At 35.9% G+C, this 25,274-nt stretch overlaps 1 protein-coding gene across 1 annotated transcript in view; it reads left to right on the plus strand.

Moving 5' to 3' along the window:
* The window catches only part of AKAP9 (A-kinase anchoring protein 9), a 125,994-nt gene that overhangs the window by 20,672 nt on the left and 80,048 nt on the right, over positions 1–25,274 (plus strand). Inside the window, exons 2-8 of the mRNA XM_063303609.1 lie at positions 80–334; positions 10,669–10,713; positions 13,881–13,934; positions 14,298–14,468; positions 17,986–18,141; positions 20,053–20,244; positions 21,207–23,657. Coding sequence (XP_063159679.1) covers positions 80–334; positions 10,669–10,713; positions 13,881–13,934; positions 14,298–14,468; positions 17,986–18,141; positions 20,053–20,244; positions 21,207–23,657 — 3,324 coding nt within the window. The remainder of the gene's footprint in view (positions 1–79; positions 335–10,668; positions 10,714–13,880; positions 13,935–14,297; positions 14,469–17,985; positions 18,142–20,052; positions 20,245–21,206; positions 23,658–25,274) is intronic.

The following is a 25,274-nucleotide window of genomic DNA, read 5'->3' on the forward strand; positions in this document are numbered from 1 at the left end:
CACCATGCATTTTTATAAATACTGTCATATGTAGTACATTGGAAATCTTTCACCATAAAAGGTTTTCTTTTATGTTCAGCTTGCACAGTTTAGACAACGAAAAGCACACACTGATGGGGAGCATGCACTCAAGAAGCAGAAGAAGAAGAAAAAGGTATCAAAAATCAAAGATGAAGAATTGGTACAAGAAGGTTTGGATATTAACCAATTGCAAACTGAAGATGCATCCCCACATAGCTGTCAAAGAGGAGCAGCTGCTACATCTGAATCTGTTGTAGTGAGAACTTTGCACAGTGATGAAATGATAAAGCATGATCAAACATATACCACAGATGTAAGTGTTTCAGACTTTGAGATAATTTTTTTAAAAAAAGGATTAAGGATTATGCTGCTTACTGTTAGTGTAGTGAATTAAATATTGTAACCATTTTCAAACTTGTTTACTTTGAAAGTGAGGGCAATTTATGTCCTTGTATAGTGCTGTTAAAGTTAGTAATTGCCTGTTTTTACACAGGCAATAGCATTAATAATTCAAATCACCATCATAAGAGGGACAGGTGCCAGAATTTGACAGGATTGGGACAGGCTATAAATACTGTAAAATAAATAAATCTATGTAGAATTTATCAAAAGTGTGGTCTTTTAAAAGTAGGATCTCACAATATAATAATCTATATTGATGTTTATTTAAAATGTTACTGGTTATTGGCAATCTATCTGTAAATGTTGAGTTAATAATAGTTAGTCTTCCTGCAATGTAACAGAGGTAGTCTTCAGGTAACGACGGTAATTGGGACAGGAATTACATAACATGTGACTGCATCACTTAGCGACAGCAATCCAAGCAGTCCCCGTTGCCTTTGTTAACCAAATCCCACTGGTCATTAGGTGAGAGCCCAAGCCATTCCCAGCTTGGTCCCTCCCAACCGTGAGCCTTGGTAAAGTAAGGGACTGCCTCCTCTTGAACTCCCTTCACCTACCTATCTCCTCCCATCTCTGCCCTTTTGGCTGCCTGCATACCTTTGCTGCCAGCTGCCCCTGCCACCCAGCCCTTCCCACCACTGCCACACCATGCACCATTACTGTACCAGCCGGAGTCTTCTTTTGCGCTGCCTTCTTTCACGCCAGTGCAGCCAGGACTTCTCTTGCACCCCACCCAGGGCTTCCATTGGTGCCCTGCCCAGGGCCTTCTTTCACCAAAGAAGCCTGGCACGTGAAAGAAGGCCCTGGTTGTGCCAGCACAGAAGAATGACCTGGCTAGACGGGTCCTTCTTTTGTGCGGGCATAGCCAGGGCCTTCTTTCACACGCCAGGCTTCTTTTGGTCATAAGTCCCTTCGTTCAGTGCTGTTGTAACTTCAGATGGTCACTGAACAATGAACATTGAGTGAGGACTGCCTGTATATCTGTTATAAGTCCTCTGCAGGTCCTCAATTATCATACAGCAAGTACACAGATGCAAAACACAAAAGAAAACATGAAATGCTTTCTGCCTATAAATGTGAAAATAGTCTCAACATCTTGTTAGTATATTTAGATTTATAAATAGTGATTTTTAAGGATAATTTCCTTGTGAAATACAGATTTTCACTAACATAAAGATGGACTCAATATGGTAACTCTTTTAGGCACTGCTTAAACATTTCCTCTTCAGCAAAGGATCGTTACCTTGTCGTGGTGCTGGAGCTTGAGCACCTCAATGATGCCATGAGCTAAACCGTGAAGGGCCACCCAAGACAGGAAGGTCATGACAGAGAGGTCAGACTAAATGCGATCCCTGGTGAAGGTAATGGCAACCCACCCCAGTATTCTTGCCGTGAAAACTAAATGGATCAGTACAACCAGAGATATGTCGGTATACCATCGGAAGATGAGACCCCCAGGTCGGAAGATGGTGAAAACGCTACTGGGGAGGAACAGAGGATGAGTTCAACTAGCCCCAGACGTGATGACGCAGCTAGCTCAAAGCCGAAAGGACGGCTAGCCGCCGACGGTGCTGGTGGTGAACGGCGAATCCGATGTTCTAAGGATCAACACACCATTGGAACCTGGAATGTAAGATCTATGAGCCAGGGCAACTTGGATGTGGTTATTGGTGAGATGTCAAGATTAAACATAGACATTTTGGGCGTCAGTGAACTGAAATGGACTGGAATGGGCCACTTCACATCAAATGACCACCAGATCTACTACTGTGGACAAGAGGACCACAGAAGAAATGGAGTAGCCTTCATAATTAATAGTAAAGTGGCTAAAGCAGTGCTTGGATACAATCCAAAAAACGACAGAATGATCTCAATTCGAATTCAGGGCAAGCCATCTAACATCACAGTGATCCAAATATACGCCCCAACCACAAATGCTGAAGAAGCTGAAGTAGAGCAGTTCTATGAGGATCTGCAGCATCTACTGGACAACACGCCTAAAAAAGATGTTATTTTCATCACAGGAGACTGGAATGCTAAGGTGGGCAGTCAAATGACACCTGGAATTACAGGTAAGTATGGCCTGGGAGAACAAAACGAAGCAGGACATAGGCTGATAGAATTTTGCCAAGACAATCACTCTGCATAACAAACACTCTCTTCCAACAACCTAAGAGACGGCTTTATACATGGACTTCACCAGATGGACAACACCGAAATCAGATTGATTACATCCTTTGCAGCCAAAGGTGGCGGACATCTGTACAGTCAGTAAAAACAAGGCCTGGAGCTAACTGTAGTTCAGATCACGAACTTCTTCTTGCACAATTTAGGATCAGACTAAAGAGATTAGGGAAGACCCACAGGTCAGCTAGATATGAGCTCACTAATATTCCTAAGGAATATGCAGTGGAGGTGAAGAATGGATTTAAGGGACTGGACTTAGTAGATAGGATCCCGGAAGAACTCTGGACAGAAGTTCGCAACATTGTTCAGGAGGCGGCAACAAAATACGTTCCAAAGAAAGAGAAAACCAAGAAGGCAAAATGGCTGTCTGCTGAGACGCTAGAAGTAGCCCAAGAAAGAAGGAAAGCAAAAGGCAACAGCGATAGGGGGAGATATGCCCAATTAAATGCAAAATTCCAGAGGTTAGCCAGAAGAGATAAGAAATTATTTTTAAACAAGCAATGCGCGGAAGTGGAAGTAGACAATAGAATAGGAAGGACAAGAGACCTCTTCCAGAAAATTAGAAACATCGGAGGTAAATTCCAGGCCAAAATGGGTATGATCAAAAACAAAGATGGCAAGGACCTAACAGAAGAAGAAGAGATCAAGAAAAGGTGGCAAGAATATACAGAAGACCTGTATAGGAAGGATAACAATATCGGGGATAGCTTTGATGGTGTGGTCAGTGAGCTAGAGCCAGACATTCTGAAGAGTGAGGTTGAATGGGCCTTAAGAAGCATTGCTAATAACAAGGCAGCAGGAGACCACGGCATCCCAGCTGAACTGTTCAAAATCTTGCAAGATGATGCTGTCAAGGTAATGCATGCGATATGCCAGCAAATTTGGAAAACACAAGAATGGCCATCAGATTGGAAAAAATCAACTTATATCCCCATACCAAAAAAGGGAAACAATAAAGAATGTTCAAACTATCGAACAGTGGCACTCATTTCGCATGCCAGTAAGGTAATGCTCAAGATCCTGCAAGGTAGACTTCAGCAGTTCATGGAGCGAGAATTGCCAGATGTACAAGCTGGGTTTAGAAAAGGCAGAGGAACTAGAGACCAAATTGCCAATATCCGCTGGATAATGGAAAAAGCCAGGGAGTTTCAGAAAAACATCTATTTCTGTTTTATTGACTATTCTAAAGCCTTTGACTGTGTGGACCATAACAAATTGTGGCAAGTTCTTAGTGGTATGGGGATACCAAGTCATCTTGTCTGCCTCCTGAAGAATCTGTATAACGACCAAGTAGCAACAGTAAGAACAGACCACGGAACAACGGACTGGTTTAAGATTGGGAAAGGAGTACAGCAGGGCTGTATACTCTTACCCTACCTATTCAACTTGTATGCAGAACATATCATGCGACAAGCTGGGCTTGAGGAATCCAAGGCTGGGGTTAAAATCTCTGGAAGAAACATTAACAGTCTCAGATATGCAGATGATACCACTTTGATGGCTGAAAGTGAAGAGGAACTGAGGAGCCTTATGATGAAGGTGAAAGAAGAAAGTGCAAAAGCTGGCTTGCAGCTAAACCTGAAAAAAACCAAGATTATGGCAACCAGCTTAATTGATAACTGGCAAATAGAGGGAGAAAATGTAGAAGCAGTGAAAGACTTTGTATTCCTAGGTGCAAAGACTACTGCAGATGCTGACTGCAGTCAGGAAATCAGAAGTCGCTTAATCCTTGGGAGAAGAGCAATGACAAACCTCAATAAAATAGTTAAGAGCAGAGACATCACACTGACAACAAAGGCCCGCATAGTTAAAGCAATGGTGTTCCCTGTAGTAACATATGGCTGCGAGAGCTGAACCATAAGGAAGGCTGAGAGAAGGAAGATCGATGCTTTTGAACTGTGGTGTTGGAGGAAAATTCTGAGAGTGCCTTGGACTGCAAGAAGATCAAACCAGTCCATCCTCCAGGAAATAAAGCCTGACTGCTCACTTGAGGGAATGATATTAAAGGCAAAACTGAAATACTGTGGCCACAGAATGAGAAGACAGGACAGCCTGGAGAAGATGTTGATGCTAGGGAGAGTGGAAGGCAAAAGGAAGAGGGGCCGACCAAGGGCAAGATGGATGGATGATATTCTAGAGGTGATGGACTTGTCCCTGGGGGAGCTGGGGGTGTTGATGACCAACAGGAAGCTCTGGCATGGGCTGGTCCATGAAGTCATGAAGAGACGGAAGCGACTAAATGAATAAACAACAAAAACATTTCCTGTTTAGTCTGACAGCCAGTCAATTTACCTTTTGTTTATTCTGTTTAAAGGTTTATAAACATTTTAAAAAAGGAGAAATACAGGTGAAATTAAAAAAATGCCACCTAATGTCTCAGTTACGAATTCACAAGATACTTCCACAGAATATTACTAGCACATACTCCTGTAGAAGCTAAGCACCAACCTTCCTTCCTTCCTTCCTTCATTCCATCCATCCATCTATCCATCCATCCATCCATGACTGCCCACATGACAGGAGCCTCTGGATAGATAACAATTAAAAACTTCAAATACAAAGGAAGTGATAAAATAATAAAACACACTGTGCTGACGACACATATAGTTACAATTAGACCAGCTCGTGGAGGAAGAAACAGGTCTTCAGGGCCCTCTTAAGGCTGGCAGGGTTGGGACCAACCATATTTCAGGAGGAGAAGGATGTTCTAAAGGACTGGTGCTGCATTATGAAACCCAGACCATGCCAATCCTGTTGGATCATATAGGGTGGGAAGAGATAACTGAAGTAGGATGGTCCTGCAAATATCCAGGCTTTATAGGTGACCTCCAGCACCTTGAATTGCACCCTGAATTCCATTGGTAATGAGTGGAACTCATACAGTAACAGCCTTACACAAGTGTATTGAAGTGCACCCATAACTACTCACATAGCTACATTCTGAACCCACTGTAGTTTCCAAGTGGCCTTTAAGGGCAGCCCCATGTAAATCACATTGTAGTAGTCCAGATAAAAGATAACTAAAATGTCACTGACTGTGAGTAGAGTCCCCAATCCAAGAATGGGTACACTTGTCACACAAGATGAATTTGTGGAGCCAGGAGTCTATAGGGACCTCCAGATTACATACTACTTCCATCTGGGGTAGCACAACCCCATACAAAACTAACCATGAAAGATCTCTCGACCTGAGTGGCCCCAAAATCCACAGCCATTCGTTCTGTCAAAGGTTGAGCATAAACCTGTTCGTCTGTGTCCAGACTCCCACAGTCTCTAGATATTGAAACAGAACTTTGCCAGTATCACTTGGTTGGTCCAGGGTCGAGATGTGTGAGTATCGTCAGCATATTGATGACATCTAAACCCGTGCTGCTGGATGACCTTTCCTAGTGGCTTCATGTAAACGTTAAATAGGAGCAAGGAGATTGAGGAGCCCAGAGGTACACAGCAAGAACATGGATCTCTCTCCTCCCACCTACACTGACTGGAACCTCCACTGAAGGAAGAAAGGGAACTACATCAAGACCATGCCTTCACTCCCAACCCACTGTGCTAGTCTAGATGGATGCCATGATTGATAGTATCAAAAGCTAGCAAGAGATCAAGAAGGGCCAGAATTTATTTAATATTTATTTTATTAGATTTGGAGGCCACCCAACTCCCAAATGAATCTGGGCAGTTTACATAATGCATTATCCCTATCCTGGGCCAACCTGTCAGCCCCAGTAGGTAGACCAGACCAGGAAATCAACCTCACAGGAAAGCTAAAACTACTTTTATTGAAATTGGTTATAATAACAAGTTTGCAAGTCTGATTGTTCTGTTCTCCTCTTCCTTCTTACAGTTTGTTGAATTAGGGAGGTGTTTGCCTGAGGTGCTTTTAAATGTTATCTCATTGTAGACTTAAAAAATGCTTCAGCCCCTTTTGCCCAGGCAACAGATCCTGCATATCTCTGTCAAGGTCTTCCTTATTCTCTAAACCACCAGAAGTGATCCACAAGTGCAATCAATGCCATCTTAGTACTGTGTTGAGGCCTGAAATGCTCCTGAAAGAGGTCCAGCTAATGCATTTTCTCCAAGGCCCTCTAAAGCAGCAGCCCTACCAGCTTTTCTACAATCTTCCCTAAAAAAGGGAAGGTTGGAGCTGGTCCAGAAATTATCCAACACCATTGGGGCCAGCAATAATTTTCTGAGAAAGGGGCAGACAATTGCCTTCTTCAGGGTCACTGGAACCATTCCCTCATGCAAGGATGAGTTTATCATTGCTTGGACCCAGCTATACATTGGGAACCCAGGAGGCCTTGACAAACCAAGAGGGACGTGGATCTAATAAAGAGGTGGCCACACTCACAGCCCCCAAAATACTGTACACTTCTTTGACACTTACAGGCTCAAAATCCTCCCTGATAATCAAGCTAGACCATGCCTCACTCACCTCAACAAGACATGCCCAGCCAGGGTCCAGCACAGAGGAGATCCAAGCAACTTTATCAGTCAGATGCCTAGACAGATCTTCAGAGAGCCCGGTGGATGTTCCTCTGACCCTAACAGGGATTTGGTCATCTTGAACAAAGACTGATCATTATTCTATGGACCCAATAAGAATGGAAAAATAATTACATTTTGCTGTCCTTATCACTACAATGTACTGTAGTTCTTGAGACTAAATCTTACATAAGTTATATAAATGCTGGAGAATGCTTTCTGCTAGAGAAAGACAAGACTCATTCCTTGTCTTTCTCCAGCAGTGCTCCAAGTGTCATTTTTGTAGTTTCATCTTTTGGACGTCTGAAAACCAGATAGCCCCAGGATCCATGAGCAACAAGAGGTTGCGCAGGTGCAATCTGGTCCAAGGCCATTGTTGCTCTCTCATTCAGTCAATAGTATAGCAGTGCCTCAGGGAATTCCATAAGTTCTCTCTGAGACCACTTTGGGTCTATTAGGTGCTGGAGTGGACCAATCAAATAGGTCCTATCTCCCTGTGGTAGAGAGCAGTGCCAGAGAGATCCAGAGCAATCAGATGGTGGTCTGACTATGATAAGGGACAGATGTTCACATCCCCAAATTCAGATCATATCCCATTGTCCTGTGAGTCCATTGGAGTTGAGCAGCTAATATATTCAAATAAATAAAAATAAAATGTTAAATATGTGATCCCTGATGTGTGTCAGCCTCTGAATGATTTGAGTCAGGTCCATGGTGGCTGTTAATTCCTGAGGTGCTTCAGATTCCACACTCAGCAATGGAAGGTTGAAGTCCCCCCGTATCATAAGCCTGAGAAACTTCACCACCAACTCATCAAACAATTGAATAGCTCACACACAGATAACTTTTGGGTGGGTATAATACAGAGGTTTATCTGTGGTTGGGGACACTTAAGTCTTCTTCGAACTAAAAACTGTATACCATATTAGAAACTGATCTGGAAAATTCAAATATGCTTAATGGAATTGCAGTTTCAGAAATACAGTATATCTCCCTAAAGTGTACAACACCAGATGTAGCATTATTTGGAAATAAATGCCAAATTTATTATTGCCTTGAAGCTTCTAATTGTTATATAAAAATTAAGATTAAACAATAAATACAATGCCGTAAGTCTCATATGAACTCCAAAGAAAATGTTCTCAGTAGATTGTCAGTTGCTGCAAACTCTGTAATACAGTCATAGTCTTGATTTTTCCATTCTGTAAGGTAAGTCTAAATGGTCCAACAGTGATTATAACATAATTTATTAGAGTTTAGTTATAACGAGTTGGCTAAAAATGTATTTGTATATATGTATAATTCATTATAATAGTATAAGTAGTTTTGTATTATCCAGTTACATTTTTATTTTTTCTTGGGTATCTTATTTCTAATCTGAAAATCTAATCAGAAAGACAACATCACTAATTTTTTGTGCATAGAAGCACATAGATTCACACATGCATGCTTCAGGAACATATATAAGGCAGTTCTGATTATTGCCAGACTGTGTTTCCTGGAACTTTTTCTTTGATTAGCGGCTAGGCTATATTTGTGACTCTCCCTTTTTCTGAATTCTTTGGTTATTCCAGGAAAAATAGAAAAAGATGAGGGCATCTGCTCTACTTCTGTCTGTACTGGAGAGGGAAATAGATACTTTTCTCAGTCATACTGTGAAGCTGGTGGTTTGTCTGGTGCACTGAACTTGGGAGTATGCTCTTCAAGATGCTCTCCAAATTTTCAACGATTTGCAATGGGCATTTATAAAAATAATAAAGGCAGGATAGAAAATAAAATAAATTTAAAAAAATAAAAATAATTCTGCTTCTTGCACATAATTTAAAGAGGCCTGCTATATAGTACATAATCAGTGGTAAATCTGATTTTTCACAATGTATGAAATTGTTCCTATACATAGAGAGAATGTACTTATCTAATGGATCATGTATGAAGATGCCTTTGCTATCTTATTAAATATATCAAATGTATTACATACTGATACAAAAAACTGAATTAAGACATTTTTGACAACAAAATATTCTTAATGAGGATAAAAGTTTAGTAAATTTGGGAAAATTATAACAGGGGAAAAGAATTCTCTTGTAAGATAAAAAGAAGTGAAACTGTTGGTGTCAATATAGTTAGTGTATTTTAGATTTGTTTAATTTGCTTTTAGAAGGCAAGAATTTCCTTCTGATTTTCTATTGGTATTTTTATGCTAGTGTTGAAAATTTCATAATTAGATATTGTTTTGCAACCTAAAATGCATCAAAATAATAATAGAAGAACTTAATTGGCAGGAGGTAAGGCATATCTTTATAATACAATATCCCCAAGTGTTTTTGGAAACTCATTTCACTTTTCAAGTAATTTACCACATAGCAAGATAAAAGCAGTGTTAGAAAAATATACAATATATTCAAGAAAAGCCATAGATCCATATAGTATATTCACATTCCTTTTGGCCAAGCAAAAATACCATAATTGCCTTTTTGGTCAACTTTTTAATTTTTTTGTTATAGCAATAAGCCTTGCTATATGTGAAACAATGTTTTTTTTTTCTTTTTGAAAGGTTAAATAATAAGATTCTTTTGTAGTCTCACAGTTGGGTTATTTCACTGTGAAAAACATTTTCAAAGTTTTTTAGAACAGAGATTAAAAATTATGTTTTGGACTTCTTGGCTTTTTACTGCAACCCACAAGATTCACTAAACAAAGCCAAATACAACATCTATACATAGACATATAAATTTGTTTAGAACTGATCTAAGTTCATATTTTGTCTATACTGAAATCCATTCCTGAGATTAATTTTGTAACCTAGTTTAGGTAATAAAAATCATACTAATGTTGCTGTTGTTAAACCCTTGCAGAATTTACTATTTACCAGTAAACCCCAGTCTACTTCCTGCCCTCCTTATTCTAGAGTTGTTCATCTTTTTCAGGCACTTTTAACTTTCCTGATTGCTGTAAAATCATTATAACCGGAAATGTTTTCTGAGAATTTTAAATTTCTAATTCGTTATCTTTCCTTGCAGTTAGGGAATATTTCTTAAATTTTTAGGCAGTGTAGGGCATTTTTCATAGAAATTTTTTCCCTTTTTCCACCTATAATTGTATGTAATACCATAATCAGCTTTAAGGAATGTCACCATTATGGTGCTGAACTCTCTGTAATAGGCATGGAACACGGTATGCCAGTTTGTACTTAATATTTATACCATGACTCAAATATGGCTGAAGTGAGTAACATGAAATGTTTTCTAAAGCTTCAAAAGAAATTTTGACTTGATTATAGGCTCCAAAAGGTTTCTCAGAGTTTAATTCCAGAAAAAGGAAATATCAGGAGAGATTCAAATTACCAATTACCAAGAGTAATCTTTACTATTCAAACCTTACTTTCAAGAGTCATTAAATTTAGCTTCATTTTTCTATTTTAAGCACCTTTTTAAAACACTGTGTGTTAATTTTAAGCAGTTTTAGCAATGGTGCCTAGCAACTAATGTTTAAGATACTGAAGATTTTCATTACCATCTTATGTTAGAATTCTGTAAAATGATTCTTGTCCTTTTATTTTTACTCTTTTTTTAGCTGGAAAGTGAGATTTCCACTGCAGCAGATGATTACAGCTCAGAGGTAAGAAGATGATGCCTTATATGCCACATAAGGAAGCTTATAGTTTTTTCAATTTTTTAAAATAATTGTGCACTGTTTTTAGTATGTCACATTATTTTACGTTAACCATTTTATAAAGTCAATACTGTGAAAGATAGTCTAAAAATACTTATCTAAATAAGTATTCTTAAAAATAATTTTAGAAAGAATGGTTATGACCAAACAACTCATGTGATAATAGATTTGCAAATGTGGGTTTCTCAGGAATAGTTATCAATATTATTGGATTGTCTTTGTAGGGTGTATATGTGTCTGTATGTAATACACATATACTACCCACATGTATAAGTACACATACAGACATAGTTACATACAGTATGTAAAAAATTTCTTGTGTTATTATATAAATATACTGGCCTCTAATGGTATTACATTTGAATATATTGACTTGTTTTTCTCTCTTCTAATGTTTAAGCATAAATATATGTGTATAACCATATTTGATTAAAGAATATGAATTTTTATAATGCATATATAAAATCATTGAAAGATTGTAATGGGAAGGGATGTGATAGACTGGGCCCCCTGGCACCTCCATTCACAACTCTCCTACTATACCCTCCCACACATTCGTGAAGAGCCTGTTTGGTATGCTGCCAACATCCACTTTAGTTCTTCTTTGCAGTGGTTTAATTTATGGGTGAAATGGAAGCTCCTTTGACTTTTCTCTGCTCAGCCTAGCAGGAAGTGTGTAAAGTTAAAAACCTCTCAAGAGTAGACTGATTCAGCAAAGAAATCCTTGTTTAATTTATATTGAAATTAGGGAATCAACAGGAGTAACAGACCCACAAAGAAAGAAAAACAAAAAAGAGAGTTTAACAATTAATTTGAAGAAGTTTTTCTAAACTGATTGTCCCTCCAGTCAGGAATATTCACACACACTAGGGCAGAAGGAAATAGGTCACAATTCAATAAAATTACACAAAGGTAAATCCAAAATGCTAATCTCCATTTAGCTCCATTGTTCTTTAGATGGTTATATCCTTCTTGATTCTCCAACTTCCAGATCCCTGAGACTTAGGGCTTTGTTTACCTCTCTCTGAGCCAGCTGGGAAAGAGCTGTTCTGCTCCTCCCATGAGAAAGGATATACAAAGGAAAAGTTAAGCCCATGTGAATTTTCATACTCCTTATTGGTTCTTCAGAGTTCGAATTTCTCATTGAATTTCCCTAATGGACTCTACCTGCTATCTAGATTGATAGGCTTAGATTTGATTAACAGATCAGATTTAAGTTTTCCTTTAACTCTTTTGTGTCTGAACCTCTTGGGATGGGATTTCTCCCACATGCTCCAGAAATATACCTATAAAATTGAGGATTGGAATAGAGGTAAGTTGAATTAGGTTATGGTTTGACAGAAAGCTGTGTTATCTCAACATGTTGACTACCATTCATGTACAGGCAACATATTTTTCTATTTTTGTGCAAAAGGAAAGCAAAAATGCTTTCTAATGACAGTTCTTTTTTACCTTAAATAATGCTGTTTAGGAGGACTTCACAATCTTAGGAGGAGTTTCTTTGCAGGCATGACGTCCATTTGTTCAATAGTCTTCTCCTTCCAGGAGGCTGACAGCCGTGAATGTCTACTGTGTCTGCTTTGACTCATGGCTGAGTACAGGACACAGAGATGTAGTGAAGCCCCAATCTCCTCCACATTCTGTGCCATTGACCAACTCAGATTGGTTCCTTTGCATGTAGGACTATTTTCTCATGCCAGGTTCAAAGAATGGCCTAGAGACTCATCCACAGAAGTTGCTGTTGAGCATATTTTTGCATCCCTGCCAAGTTACCTGTTGGTCTTCACAGAGGTTCATTAGCATCCATAACAGCTCAACCATGATGAGGGAAGATGAATTTGACACTTCCCTCCTTTCCCCATAGGGCTACTTCAGAAAACCTATATAGTACCTTGAATAATTTAATTTAATATAGCATTGGCAAATATTTGATACCTTATGTTTTTATTGTCCTTCATTTTGCACAAATACTGAATAAACACAGTGGTAACTTGGAATGGAAGGCCCTTGAAGCTAACAAGATGATCGAAAAAACAGCTGAGATGGATAAATTATTTCTGATATAAGTTTGTATTAACAATTTTTGCATATCAGACATTTAGCATTTAACCTTTTTTGTTAGAATATCTAATATTTCAATTTACTTAGGTTCTACTGTTCAGCGTCCTAAGTAAGATGTTAGTTACTAGCACAACAAATATAATTCTGTTCCTCAATACAGAGTCCAACTTTTTGAAAACCTCAGGAGTTTTGTATAAGCTGTTATATTGGGTATGTTTGGAAATAACAGAATCTGTAATGTACTTTCCAAACTATAGGTCACTTAGAATTTATATAATTGACACTTCTTTTTCCTCCATTTGAGGTCTTGGAATCATGCCCAGTAAGTTTACCCTCAAGTCAGCTCCTGCTGACCACATGGATGTGTCTGTAGTTTTCATGGCAACAGTATGAAAGTGGCTTACTATTGCTTCTTCCCTGTTTTTTTTTCTTCCCAATTTAGCCTATAGCCTATTTGTTGGGATATGTTAATGTGCTTCCATCCTACTACTAATTGGGTCTGGCGTGATTTAGCTTTGTTAGGATCAGTCAGCAATGGCTAGATGCTTCTACCTCTGTGACATCTCCCTTATAGTTCCCCTAATTAGATTGAGCGGTTGTATTAGATTTCTATCACTTTTTGCTGGTAAAATATTTTGTGTTGTAATATAATGGAAACTTTGAACTATTTTCTTCTAAAAGATACCTACTGTAAATTATCTATGAACAAATACAGTGATGTCTGAAACAAGTCATTATGCATACTTCTACATTAGAAAAGAAACTGTAAATATTAATTCAGTGAAATCCTTTTAACATGTTTTTTTCCATGCTCAAGCCTTTGTTGGGGGAAAAAATATTACAAAAAAAGACCATGTCCTTAGTTTACCTTATTAACAAGAAGTATTACCTTGTGTTGATTGAGAAAATGGAGGTATAATTAATCAGAGAGAAATAGAAAATGAGGCTACTGTTCAGTGCACACTTATTTGAGAACAGATATTTGTTTCTAAATAGACTTGGATTGTATTGTATTTTAAATTATAACCCATATAGAAATTTTTCTCATGCAGATAAATGGTGGCAATTTTTTGACAAGAACAGATGTACCTTCTGACTTTATTAGGGTACAGTATTTACAATTAATTTGTGGCAGTTAATACTAAAACACTAAGTGATTTGCTTTGGGAAATGTATTAAAGACTATTAACTGCAATTCTTCTGCTTGTGTGCATAACAATTTCTAGTTTGTGTGCTCTATACTTTTGTTGCTTTTTCTACACTATTAAGAAGACAAATTTTAGTTTAAAATTTAATTTGGATTAGTATAATACTGTTAGTCTTCTAGAGCAAACTATACTAATAAAGTTAGTTTCCTTAGCAGTGTACTAAAGTACTGCCTCATTTTGCAAAAAAGAAATATGTTACATATCCTCACCCTAAAACAATACTATACCATGCTGGGTTTTAAGAACCTTGAATTGGTTTAGGAAGAAGAATTGGAATTTGGAGAGAAGTATACTGATCATGAGGTGCAGAATACTGTAACAGAACTGGAGATGATGAAGAATGAATTGGCTGGAAAGCAGCAAGAGATTGAAGAGCTAAATAAAGAGCTAGAAGAAATGAGGGCAGCGTATGGTACAGATGGATTGCAACAGGTATAATTACCTTACGTTGCTTTCTGCATGCTTGATACAATCTGAGTTGCTGAAGATGTTGAATTTTTCTTTCATTTACTGATACTAATATTAGGAGTATCAGTATAATTATTGCTTCTGCTTCCATGTTTTTCAGTTTAGTTCTTAATGAGTTCTAACTTTACTTCTATAAATAATAATAGGGATTTTTTTTTTCAGAATGTTCCCTATTTTTGTTAGACAAAGGACAGTGAAACTACTATTCCTCTTACAGATCAAGAAGAAGGTTGATAACCTAATGGTGCAATAAAGATTTATCCATTACTTGGAACCTGGGTAGTATATAAATGTATGCTAATTAATTAAATTACTAGCCCACTTCTTAAGATAGGAGAACGCCAAGATTATGTCTGTACAATAGAAACTGTTTAGGTGTCATTTGCATTCTCTGCACATTACGCTGCTATTGTGCAAATTGACTTTAGTATACATTTATTCCTTATCTCTCCCCCTGGATTTATTGATGAGGTAATGATGGAAAATAGGTAGCCAAGTCATTTGTTCAGCAGTTCAAAGAAGGCAGCTTTGTTTCATTTTTCATGTTATATGAAATGAAACATGTTTTATACAATCTGAAATACGTTTTCATGTTTCATTTCAGATTGTATAAATATTTTGCATTTTTAAAATATATTATGACAGATACGAAGATTGCAGGAAGATTTCAGAAAATGTACCTATAGGGTGTTTGTGTGCATGTTTACTATTAGGCATTGTACACTTATGGGCTGGGATACACCTTTGGGCTGTTTTGTCTTGTGACCCAGTGCACTTGTGAACTGATGGATAAACAAAAGCACTCCTGATTAGAAATGAAACAAAATAAGATGTTGAACTGTGGAAGATGCTGAAGTAATTTTTTGTGATAGTTTACTTGCAAAACTTTATTTTTATGCCTCAGGTATTTTAGGTATGCTAGGGTTTTGTCAGAATCTGTTACCACTACTTATTTCAGCAAAATGCAGTTTGTGGATTCTGTGTATCCCCATTCCATCCCTCACTGTCCCTGCTAAATATTATTGCAGTAAATTTAAGTATTCTGTGCTACCACAAGGAAATGTAATATTTGATATGTGATGTATATACTGCCCTTCAGACCTTTTTTTTTTCCTTAGTCATTGTTCTGATAATCCAGAATGTTCTTATTACAATGCAGACATTTGCCTAAAATACTTAAAAGCAAAGAAATGTTTCATAATGAGCTATACCATAGGGGATCACAGGTCACCCAAAATTTAAGTTACACCATTATTATATACAGATATACTGTAGATATAGTATATGTCATTAGTAATAAATAGCCATAGCTGCTTTTTATGCTTTGTTGAAGCAGTTGTGTTTTACATCTTTAGCTTTAATTAAATTATTTAGATTGTTAAAATATTCTATTTAGCAGTCCTTCTTAATACAAGTCTGGAGAGATATAACATTTACAGAAAGAAAACATCTTCTCTTAACAGTAATTTCTAGGAACAGAAAAAGTTGGAGTTTTTCAGAGTGTAGTTTATCCCATTATTTATTTTTCTAATTAGCTTAGATGTAACACTCTTGCCTTGTTACCAGTTTGTATTTTACTAAATTTAGCATGTACAATTGTTACTCTAGTTAGCAGTATATCTGTTTTTCAATAAAAGATAAATGTTCAATGAAAAACAACTTCCTTTATTAGAATGTGTTTTTTTTTAAAAAACAGTGTTAAAAACTTAAGTTTTAAAATCATTGGGTTGGTTCAGTAGTTGCAGGAGAGAGTATTTACTGAAGTTTTAGGCATGAGAATTTTAAAAAGCCAGGATATAATTACAGTACTTATCTTTCCTCATCTTTCCACTATCTGTTACTATATAGTTTTTTTGGTATCTTGTCTTGTGTTTGCCCATTTAGTATCACAAGTGTGTTTTATGATATTCATCAAAGAAGGCCTGAAAGTAATTTCAGTATAGTTTGGGTAACTGATACTAGATACCATAATATACTAGAGTGCATGTGTAGAGATCTGAGAACATACAGTAATTGACTGTCATCAGTTAGAAAAGTATAATATACTATGATGTTTGCTAAACTTAGAAAGTGTTTAAATATGGGTAAAAACTTCAAAAATAATTGATTGGACTCTGATTTCAAAAATGTGGGAATCAACTATTTTATAAAAAGAACCCTAATCTCTTTTGTAGTTATACTTAATAACCATATAGTACAACTTTCTTGATTTTCTTAATATAGCAATCTTTTTGGACTCCTAGCTTTTTTCAGTGCCAAAATTGAAAGAGAAAAATAACAAGCTCAGAGATGAAAATGAGATTAGGTAAAGATTCCAGTTTGTAGTCTAATCTTGCAATACCATTTTCCTACTTGTCTATCATCATTTTCATTATGCCATCCCATCTAGTGCAGTTGATAGAAGGAAACATTAGTTTATGCTTGCTTTTTCAAGCCTGAGCTTCCCCATTCCCTGTTCTTCGAAAGCTAAACATAGCCTCCAAGCCCTGAAAGGGAAGCCAAGGCATCTATCTTCCAACTTAAAACTTCATTTTGGATAGATGAGGTTGGGAAGACAATGTCCTAAACTGATAAAATATGTCTTGCATATTCCACAACATTTATTTCAAAACAGTAAAAGAACTTTCACTGGATTCATTTTCTTCTTTAACATTTCCCTCATTTGTCCTTTTGTTTTATCTATTTGCTGCATAATATAATATTTGAACTATTGCTAATTGCTTGAAATTTGAACTTGCTGTGTTTTAGTCCTCTGGATTTTTGGCCTATTCAAGGGAGTATATAAAACTAAGCAGTCCCACATTCTTCTGCAAATATTCAAAAATTGATTTGGGACTTGTGCCAAAAAACTGTAGCTTTTGGGAAAATGTTTAGAAATGTAAAAAAAGTGTTCATAAGCTACTAATATTAGAACTATATTGCCATACCCTGAGACAGCAAAAACCTATATTTATACTGCATTAGCTTGTTAAAGTATTGATTTTCCATTAGCAAGGAAAGCAATATTCTGTTCTATCTGTAGAAGGGAATATATGTAGCTCAGGGTTAAACTGTGGGGTTCTTAGTGCTCTCTGAGCTTGGTTGTTTTCTTGCAGATATTTCATTACCAGGCTAGGTATTCAGTGCCAGGGAGATTGGGGTTTGCTGGCTGTTTATATATAGTAGCTTGCCCTGCCAGTTTTGGTGGGTATGTGACTTCCTTCTTGATGAAACAATATCTTAATCAAGGAACCATCAAGGAAGAAGTTAGCAAACCCCATTCTCCCTCACATTGAAAACGTTACCTAGCCTGGTAACCAAACATCTGCAAGAAAACAATTAAGTTCAAAGAGCACTCTGTTATACCTTTATACTAAAAATGTTTTGTTTGTGTGTTTTCTAACTATCTGAAAATATTGGAATGGAATGCATCCAAGACTCACTTGAATGGATATAGAGCTCCTTTTTAATGTTATTAATATTTTAACATAACTTTTTCTAGCTGCAGGAATTTGAAACTGCTATCAAAAAAAGAGACGACATTATAACTCAGCTCACTGCTAATCTGCAGCAAGCCAGGAAGGAAAAGGATGAAACTATGAGGGAATTTTTGGAATTGACAGAACAAAGTCAAAAACTGCAAATTCAGTTTCAGCATGTAAGTACTGATAATATTTTCTTAGCTATTAATATAAAAAATATGCTTAAATCATTTCAGTTATTGAAGGAAAAATGTATACATTTCTATTGTCTTCTATACTTTCCCATTAGGAAGACCCATTTTGAGGTAATGGATTGATTTTGATTTTATATATTATTCAGTGATTGAATTCATATTGAGCTTTTGGGGGGGGGCCTTTTGGCTGTAAAATAAAATTTGATTTGATTTGATTTGATATTAAGCTTTCACTCTTTGAGTGACACTTTCAGTTCTCTAGTCTTATGAATAATGACCCATTCATTTTATCCAAACTACAAAATTGTAGTTTAAGTGAGCCTTTCAAATCAGAATTATAAGCTGAAATCAGTGCTGATTTAGAGGGTTCACTTAGACTGTGGTTCGGTTGCTCTGATTAAAGTGCAAACTGTGATTTGATCAAACTGAGCTTTTGTTTAACAACTTGAGCTGGAGAAGAATGCATATTAAAGCAGGACTCACTTCCATTCCTGCAGACCAGAGTTTGGAGAATCAGAATCATGTTTTCTAAATAAAGCCTTTGATTTTGAAAACAAACATTTATTATACTATTGACAATAAAGGTTTGATAACTATTAGGGTAAACTGTTTCGTCCCCAGCCTCTGCTCCATTCATAAATCTCATATATGGATGTTTTCTCCATGGTGTTCAGATAATAGATATTTCATAATGTAAGTGGCAAAAAGCAAGTAACATTAAATTTAAACAATCAAGGCTAAGTACAGTAATTAAGATAAGAAAAAGTAGAAAAATGGATTTGTTAATTGTTACCTTAGTCACCTCCCAGTTATTTTAAGAGTTTTTTTCTTCGCCTTACACTGACTATTTCTGGTAAGACTGTGTTCATACTGAATCTGGCCAGTATACAATAAATCAAGAAACATCAAACACTTAAAAAAATAATAATAACAAAGATAGTATCCCCTAATTGGGCAAGGGCAAGGACAAGTTTGAATAGTACAATTTTCAAGGCCTTGTGAAATGCAAAGAGGGCCTAAGCTAAACATGTCTCCAGTGGGAGGGGGGGAATCAAAATCATGGAGGCTCCCACTGAAAAGCTATTTTGTTTATTTAGACCAGTTAGGAGCATCTTACTGTCTATTCTGTTTTGAGCAATTAGGAAGGATTCTGTGTTAATTCTCCTTGGAAAAAAGGGACATACCCATTTCTTTCACATTCTAAATCCAGTGAAGGGATAGAATGTACAAGACATAGAGAAGGAAAATATCCTAAATACTAGTTATTTAGATAGAAGGAATTAAGTTCTTTTCAAGTTCAATAAATTTAAAATGCTGGAAATATTATAAACATATTTTTTCTAAGAAAATCAATATGTAAAACAGCTGCTTTGGGGGAAACCATAATATGTGGAATTACATTAATTTAAAAACATCTTGAAAAAATTAGTTATGTATTCTTTAATAGACTAGGTATATATTAGAGGTCTGTGGGTTTCAATTGAACATACTAGCAACATTCTATTGCGTGCATGTGTCTGAAAGTGTGGCCAATACGTTTTTTCTGTATCAACTAATCATAGGGACCCCTGCATGAAGTTCCATCATCTTTTATAATCCCAAAATGTATATCCAAATAAGTTCAGTCTTTCTCAGGATAAATTATTCTGGCCCACAGTTGATTGCATCAGAGAAGGAAGTTATAAAAATTCAGGGGAAAGGAACTTGTGGGATTGCTAATATTTTGCTCTTTACAATGTATCTGAAAATAAGAATGTTTCTGCTATAAAGTGCAAAGTACATGCATTTGTGGGAGAGAAATCAAAAATATGTTACTGAGAATACTTTCTTTCCTTGTAATTTGAAAGCCACTTTTTCAAACAGTGTCTCTTAACACACTGTTCTGTTCATAAGTTGCAGGCAAGTGAAACTTTAAGGAACACTAGTCACAGCAGTACAGCTGCTGACCTACTGCAGGCTAGGCAACAGATATTTGCGTATCAGCAACAGCTTGAAGAACAGGAGCAGCTGTTGAGGAACTATCAGAAGAAAAATGATGACTTTGAAGTACAGATTTCCCTTCTGCAACAGAAAATCACTGACCTGGTTTGTATTTTAAGACCGTACATTTTGTCACAGTTACTGTTTAAAAGAGGTTTTAAAAAATGGTATAATTGTTTGTCTGCCGCATACAGATATGCAAAATAAAACACAGGATGAGGAGAATTGATATTTACATTGGAAATGTAATTATGACTTCCTCTTGTACCAGATAAGTTTTGGTTAGCCAAGTTAGCCATGACTAAAGCTAAAACTAAAACTAAAACTAAAGCGGGAATATATACTGTGGAATGGTGGATGATGGAAAGGACCATCCTGCAGGACCATCTTATTATTCAGCCATGTATTTCTGTGATTTGCCTCTGGTAGAACTGCACTGGCTTTTTTTCTTTTTATCCTTTTAAAACTTTAATCATGTTTGGTTAATTATATAGCACCTGCCAAATAATGTTTTACTAAAATTATGAAATAAGCAAGAAACAGGAGGTAAATTGTTGGCCGGCATGAGGATAGTATCTATGACTCTGTCCCAGTTTATGCAGACTACCTGCAGCAAGAATACCTTAGTTGTTTTTGTGTTTTTTTACCTATTCTGTTAATTTCCGGCTAGGGTTGTGCAACATGTTGTGCAACATGGTAGATTAGGCAAAAATGAGGTTGGGTAGCATGTTATGGAAACCCAGGCATTGTCTTAGAATATGTTTTTGAGAATAAGATTATCACATTAAGACATAATGTAGTTTATTTGTGTGGACATAGTGCATTACTGAATAGAGCAGTTATATTTTTTTAACCCGGTTTTAGGTTTTAATGTATTATGTGAAGCCAGATCCTGTGCTCACTATATTGACATTTTTATAACGTGTTCTTCTAACTCAAAACCAATGTTTATTTTCATAGTAATACAAAACTCAAGAAATACAAAACTTAAGAAATCTGAGATATATGAAAGTAGGGTAGTTAGAAATTTTATAGTAAATAAAATAAAGGAATTGTTTTTATCATAGGAAAAATGGAAAGCTGAAGAAGATTGTTGTAAGAAGAAGAAAATGCAAGAGCAACAAACAACTATTGAAGAACTGGAGGCAAAACTTAAAGAACAAGAAGAAAATATATTCCTTTATCTGAAAAAATTATCAATTGCTGAGAAATCTCTAGAGGAATTAAAAGAAGAGACCTTTCAAAAGAATCAAGAGATATATAATGTGAGGCTCGAACTAACAACTTCTAAACAAAAAGAAAGGCAATGTTCTGATGAAATAAAACAGTTAATGGGAACTGTGGAAGAGCTGCAAAAGCGGTGTCACAAAGATACCCAACATGAGAATGATATTATACAAAAAATGGAACTTGAAGCCCAAAGAAAACTTGCAGACCTGACGGCAGAATTGGAGGAAATGCATGGCCAGCAGATTGTACAATTGAAGCAAGAGTTAATTAGAGAACATTCAACAGAAATTGAAAAGCTCCTTGCCCAACAAAAAGCAGATCTAGAGAGAACTTTGAATTTATGTTCTGATAATACTAATGAAGACCAAATACACTTAATGAATATTGCAATGAATGAGCTGAATCAGATGCTTCAGGATGCTAATTATCAAAGAGAAAAAGTAAAACAAGAATTGTCTGAACAGGTTGAACTGTTATCCTTGGAAAAATCTTCCCTTCAAAATCAAGTGGAAGATCTTTGTCAGGAGCTGAGCTTTGCTAGAGAACAAATGCAAAGAGTTAAGAAGACTGTAAATGAAAAAGAATCCAAATTACAGGAAGTAGACATGTTAAAAACCTCTATTGGAGATCTAAAAGCCCAACTTGCTTCAGCCTCAAAGATCAAGGAAGAACTAGAATTAAAACATGAGGCAGAAGTTACAAACTATAAAATAAAACTTGAAATGCTACAAAAAGAAAAGGATGCTGTTTTGGATAGGATGGCAGAATCTCAAGAAGCAGAACTAGAGAGATTGAGGACTCAGCTTTTGTTCAGTCATGAAGAAGAGTTATCAAAACTTAAAGAAGATTTACAAGTAGAACACAAGATAAATATTGAAAATCTTAAAGATAATATGGCTATGCAAGCTAAACAGCAATTAGATGATTTGCAGAATGAAATGAGCAAAAAAATTGAAGCTGTGCAGTTTGAAAATGACAACTTAATAAAAAATCAGAACCAACTCACATTGGAAATATCAAGACTAACAGATTTACATCAGTCCACTGTAAATTCTAACTCCAAAGAAATGATGCTCCAGGTACATAATCTCCAGAAAGAGATAGAAGTTCTTAGACAACAAGAAAGGAAAAATGGTATACTTAAACAGGAAGTTCAGGAGTTACAATTTAAAACAGAATTACTTGAGAAACAAATGAAAGAGCAAGTGCATTGTCTTCAAGAAAAGTATTTATTGCTTGAAGCACAAAATAATGTTCTTGAAGGTGAAAATAGGGCTCTGCAAGAGAAATTAAACAAATACACATTTAGGAATGTGGAAGGGAACTTGATTTTAACTAGTGGCATTAGTTCCAAGACAGAGGATTTTGATTTACAAAAAAGAATAGAAAAATTAATAGCTGAAAATGAAAAACTTGTACAACAAGATATTAAACAGAAGGAAGAGATTGATACACTAAAGCATTCCTTTTCATTTGCTGAAATAAATTTTAAGCAAAACTACCAAGAACTCGAAGAAAATTATACTTCTCTTTTAAAGGTAAAATTGGATTTAGAAGAGAGCAAGAACAAGAATGAAGCTGAATATAAAACCAAGCTCCAGGCTTTGATGGAAAAGATCCAGCATGTACAAGGAGATTTTCCAACAGGGTTGGAAACTCAAAGTACAGTTGTTCATGGTAAGAGAGAAAAAATCTTAAAATCAGAGATATCTGATTTTGAGGAAGTTGTAGAAAAAGACACAACAGAACTTATGGAAAAACTTGAGGTCACTCAGCGTGAGAAATTAGAACTTTCATTAAGACTTTCAGATCTTTCTGAACAGTTAAAATTAAAGCACCATCAAATCTGCCAATTAAATGCTGAAGTTATGTGTCTAAAACAAGATAAAGAACACATTTCAGCAAGGTGTAAAGAACTAGAAATTGTAGTTAGTCACAAACTGGAAGAGAATATGAACTCTTACGAACATGAGACAAAAGACTCCAGTGGGGAACTAGCCAAAGACCATTCTACAGCTAGTGAACCTGGGAACTTTATTTCTGACTTCAACCAAAAAATTGACAGATCGGTAAGAGAAAAAGAAGGGAAATTAATATCAAGCCAACTTTTGGCTCATAACATTCCAGTGGAAGAGATACTTCAACAGAAGCTTAGTCCAGAACCAGAATCACTGTTGGATAACTTTAATCAAATGCATGACGAAGTAACAGAGGACCCTGTGTGTGTGAACTTTGTGCAAAGTGAACACAAGCTTAAAGAACAGCTAGATACGTTGAAAGCTGAACAGGTATGGATCCATATATATGCATGTGTATTTATGTATATATGTATTTATGGATGCCTTCTCAGTTGGCTAATATGTGCTAATAAGGACATATTATATAAGGGCTTTCTCCTGAAGAGTTGCAGTTACATATCGATTTGATACAATTTCCCTTGAATGTGTGAAATTCATTCTCAGGTATTATGGGCAAATTCATTAAATAGCTTTGAGAGATTTAACTGTTTCATTTTTTAACATGGCTTTGGTCTGTTAAGTGTATGTTTGATTGAAATGTTGAAAGAAGGTACACAATTAATGTACACAAATTGTTTAAATTACTGTTTAAATCAGAGGGAGTATAAAATATGTAAGGTTTTATTGTGTATGTGTGTATGTACAGGTTTTGAAACTTGTATTTATTCAGCTCCTGTTAAATAAATGAAAAAAGTAAAATTGTGAATGACACAACTATATTAGAAAAACAGTTTTTACATTTTGGATTACAGTAATCACTAGCACAAAATTTAGGGGCACCAGGGCATTAGGTGCTTGCAAATTAAAATTTTAATTATGTCTCAGTTTTTAAAGAATGGATGAAATATCCTCAGATTTTGCCAGTTTTGCAAGATCTTATGAAAAATCAGATATATTATGTGTGTTTTCATTAAATCTCTTATACCTTGGCCATTGCACAAGATCATACGATGCTGCTGGGTGTCCAAAAAAATTCACCACCCCCTAGTAGATAGAATCCAATTGTTTTACTAGTACTGAGTTTCAAACATCTGAGGAACTCTCTTTTTCCATCTTTGTATAATGTCAAATCCAATGTTTAGATTCCACCCAGGCAGTTATTCAACATATTAGAACTATATTATGCTGGAAATCACATTTTCTATTATAGCATGTACAAATATTAGCAGAACACTGCCGTTTCTTGTACTTTTCTTAGGAGCTTAAAGTTGTGCAATATTCAGTTTTGCGATATTGTTACCTTATTTTGATGTTAGGTTTTAAAAAAAAAAGAATTCCAGCTTGTTGGTTTGCTTGTTTGATAACATAAATATATTCTGTTAATCTAGGTTAATTTTCTAGACAATAGATTTTGTCTAGAAAATGTAAGAGGAAAGAGGAAAAGATGATTGGCTAACTTTTAAAAACTAAAATCCATACCTGTTATTCTGATTGATTTGATGTTACAGAATATATAAATGTTGTATGTTTCCTTTTTAATGATCAATTTCAAGTGAATGATAAAGGAAAGAGGAGTATGGAGAGATGTTTGGCTGTTACTCTAACAGCATCTAGAGTACCATTTGATTTTCCGTAGAGTGATGTAGATATAATAAGACTTAAAAAGACTTTAAACATACCTATGTATCTGGCAAAACCACAATGTGTAGTTTCCACACCAAATTGTGGTTGGTAGGCTATGGAAAATTTGTTACTGGGAAATTTCTGCTGTTTTCCTTCTTATATGGTAATAGTCAGATATTCTTAATGGAACATAACTGATATTAATTCAGTTTACTACTGAATGTAATGTAAGAAGTTGAATAGAAATTAAATATTTTAATTTAAAAAAAAAATCTGAATGTGAAGAAATGGTTTAAGAACCAGCATTCATAGTGATACTAAAAA

The sequence above is a fragment of the Candoia aspera genome, chromosome 4 (genome assembly GCF_035149785.1).
Source record: "Candoia aspera isolate rCanAsp1 chromosome 4, rCanAsp1.hap2, whole genome shotgun sequence".
NCBI classification, from domain to species: domain Eukaryota; kingdom Metazoa; phylum Chordata; class Lepidosauria; order Squamata; family Boidae; genus Candoia; species Candoia aspera.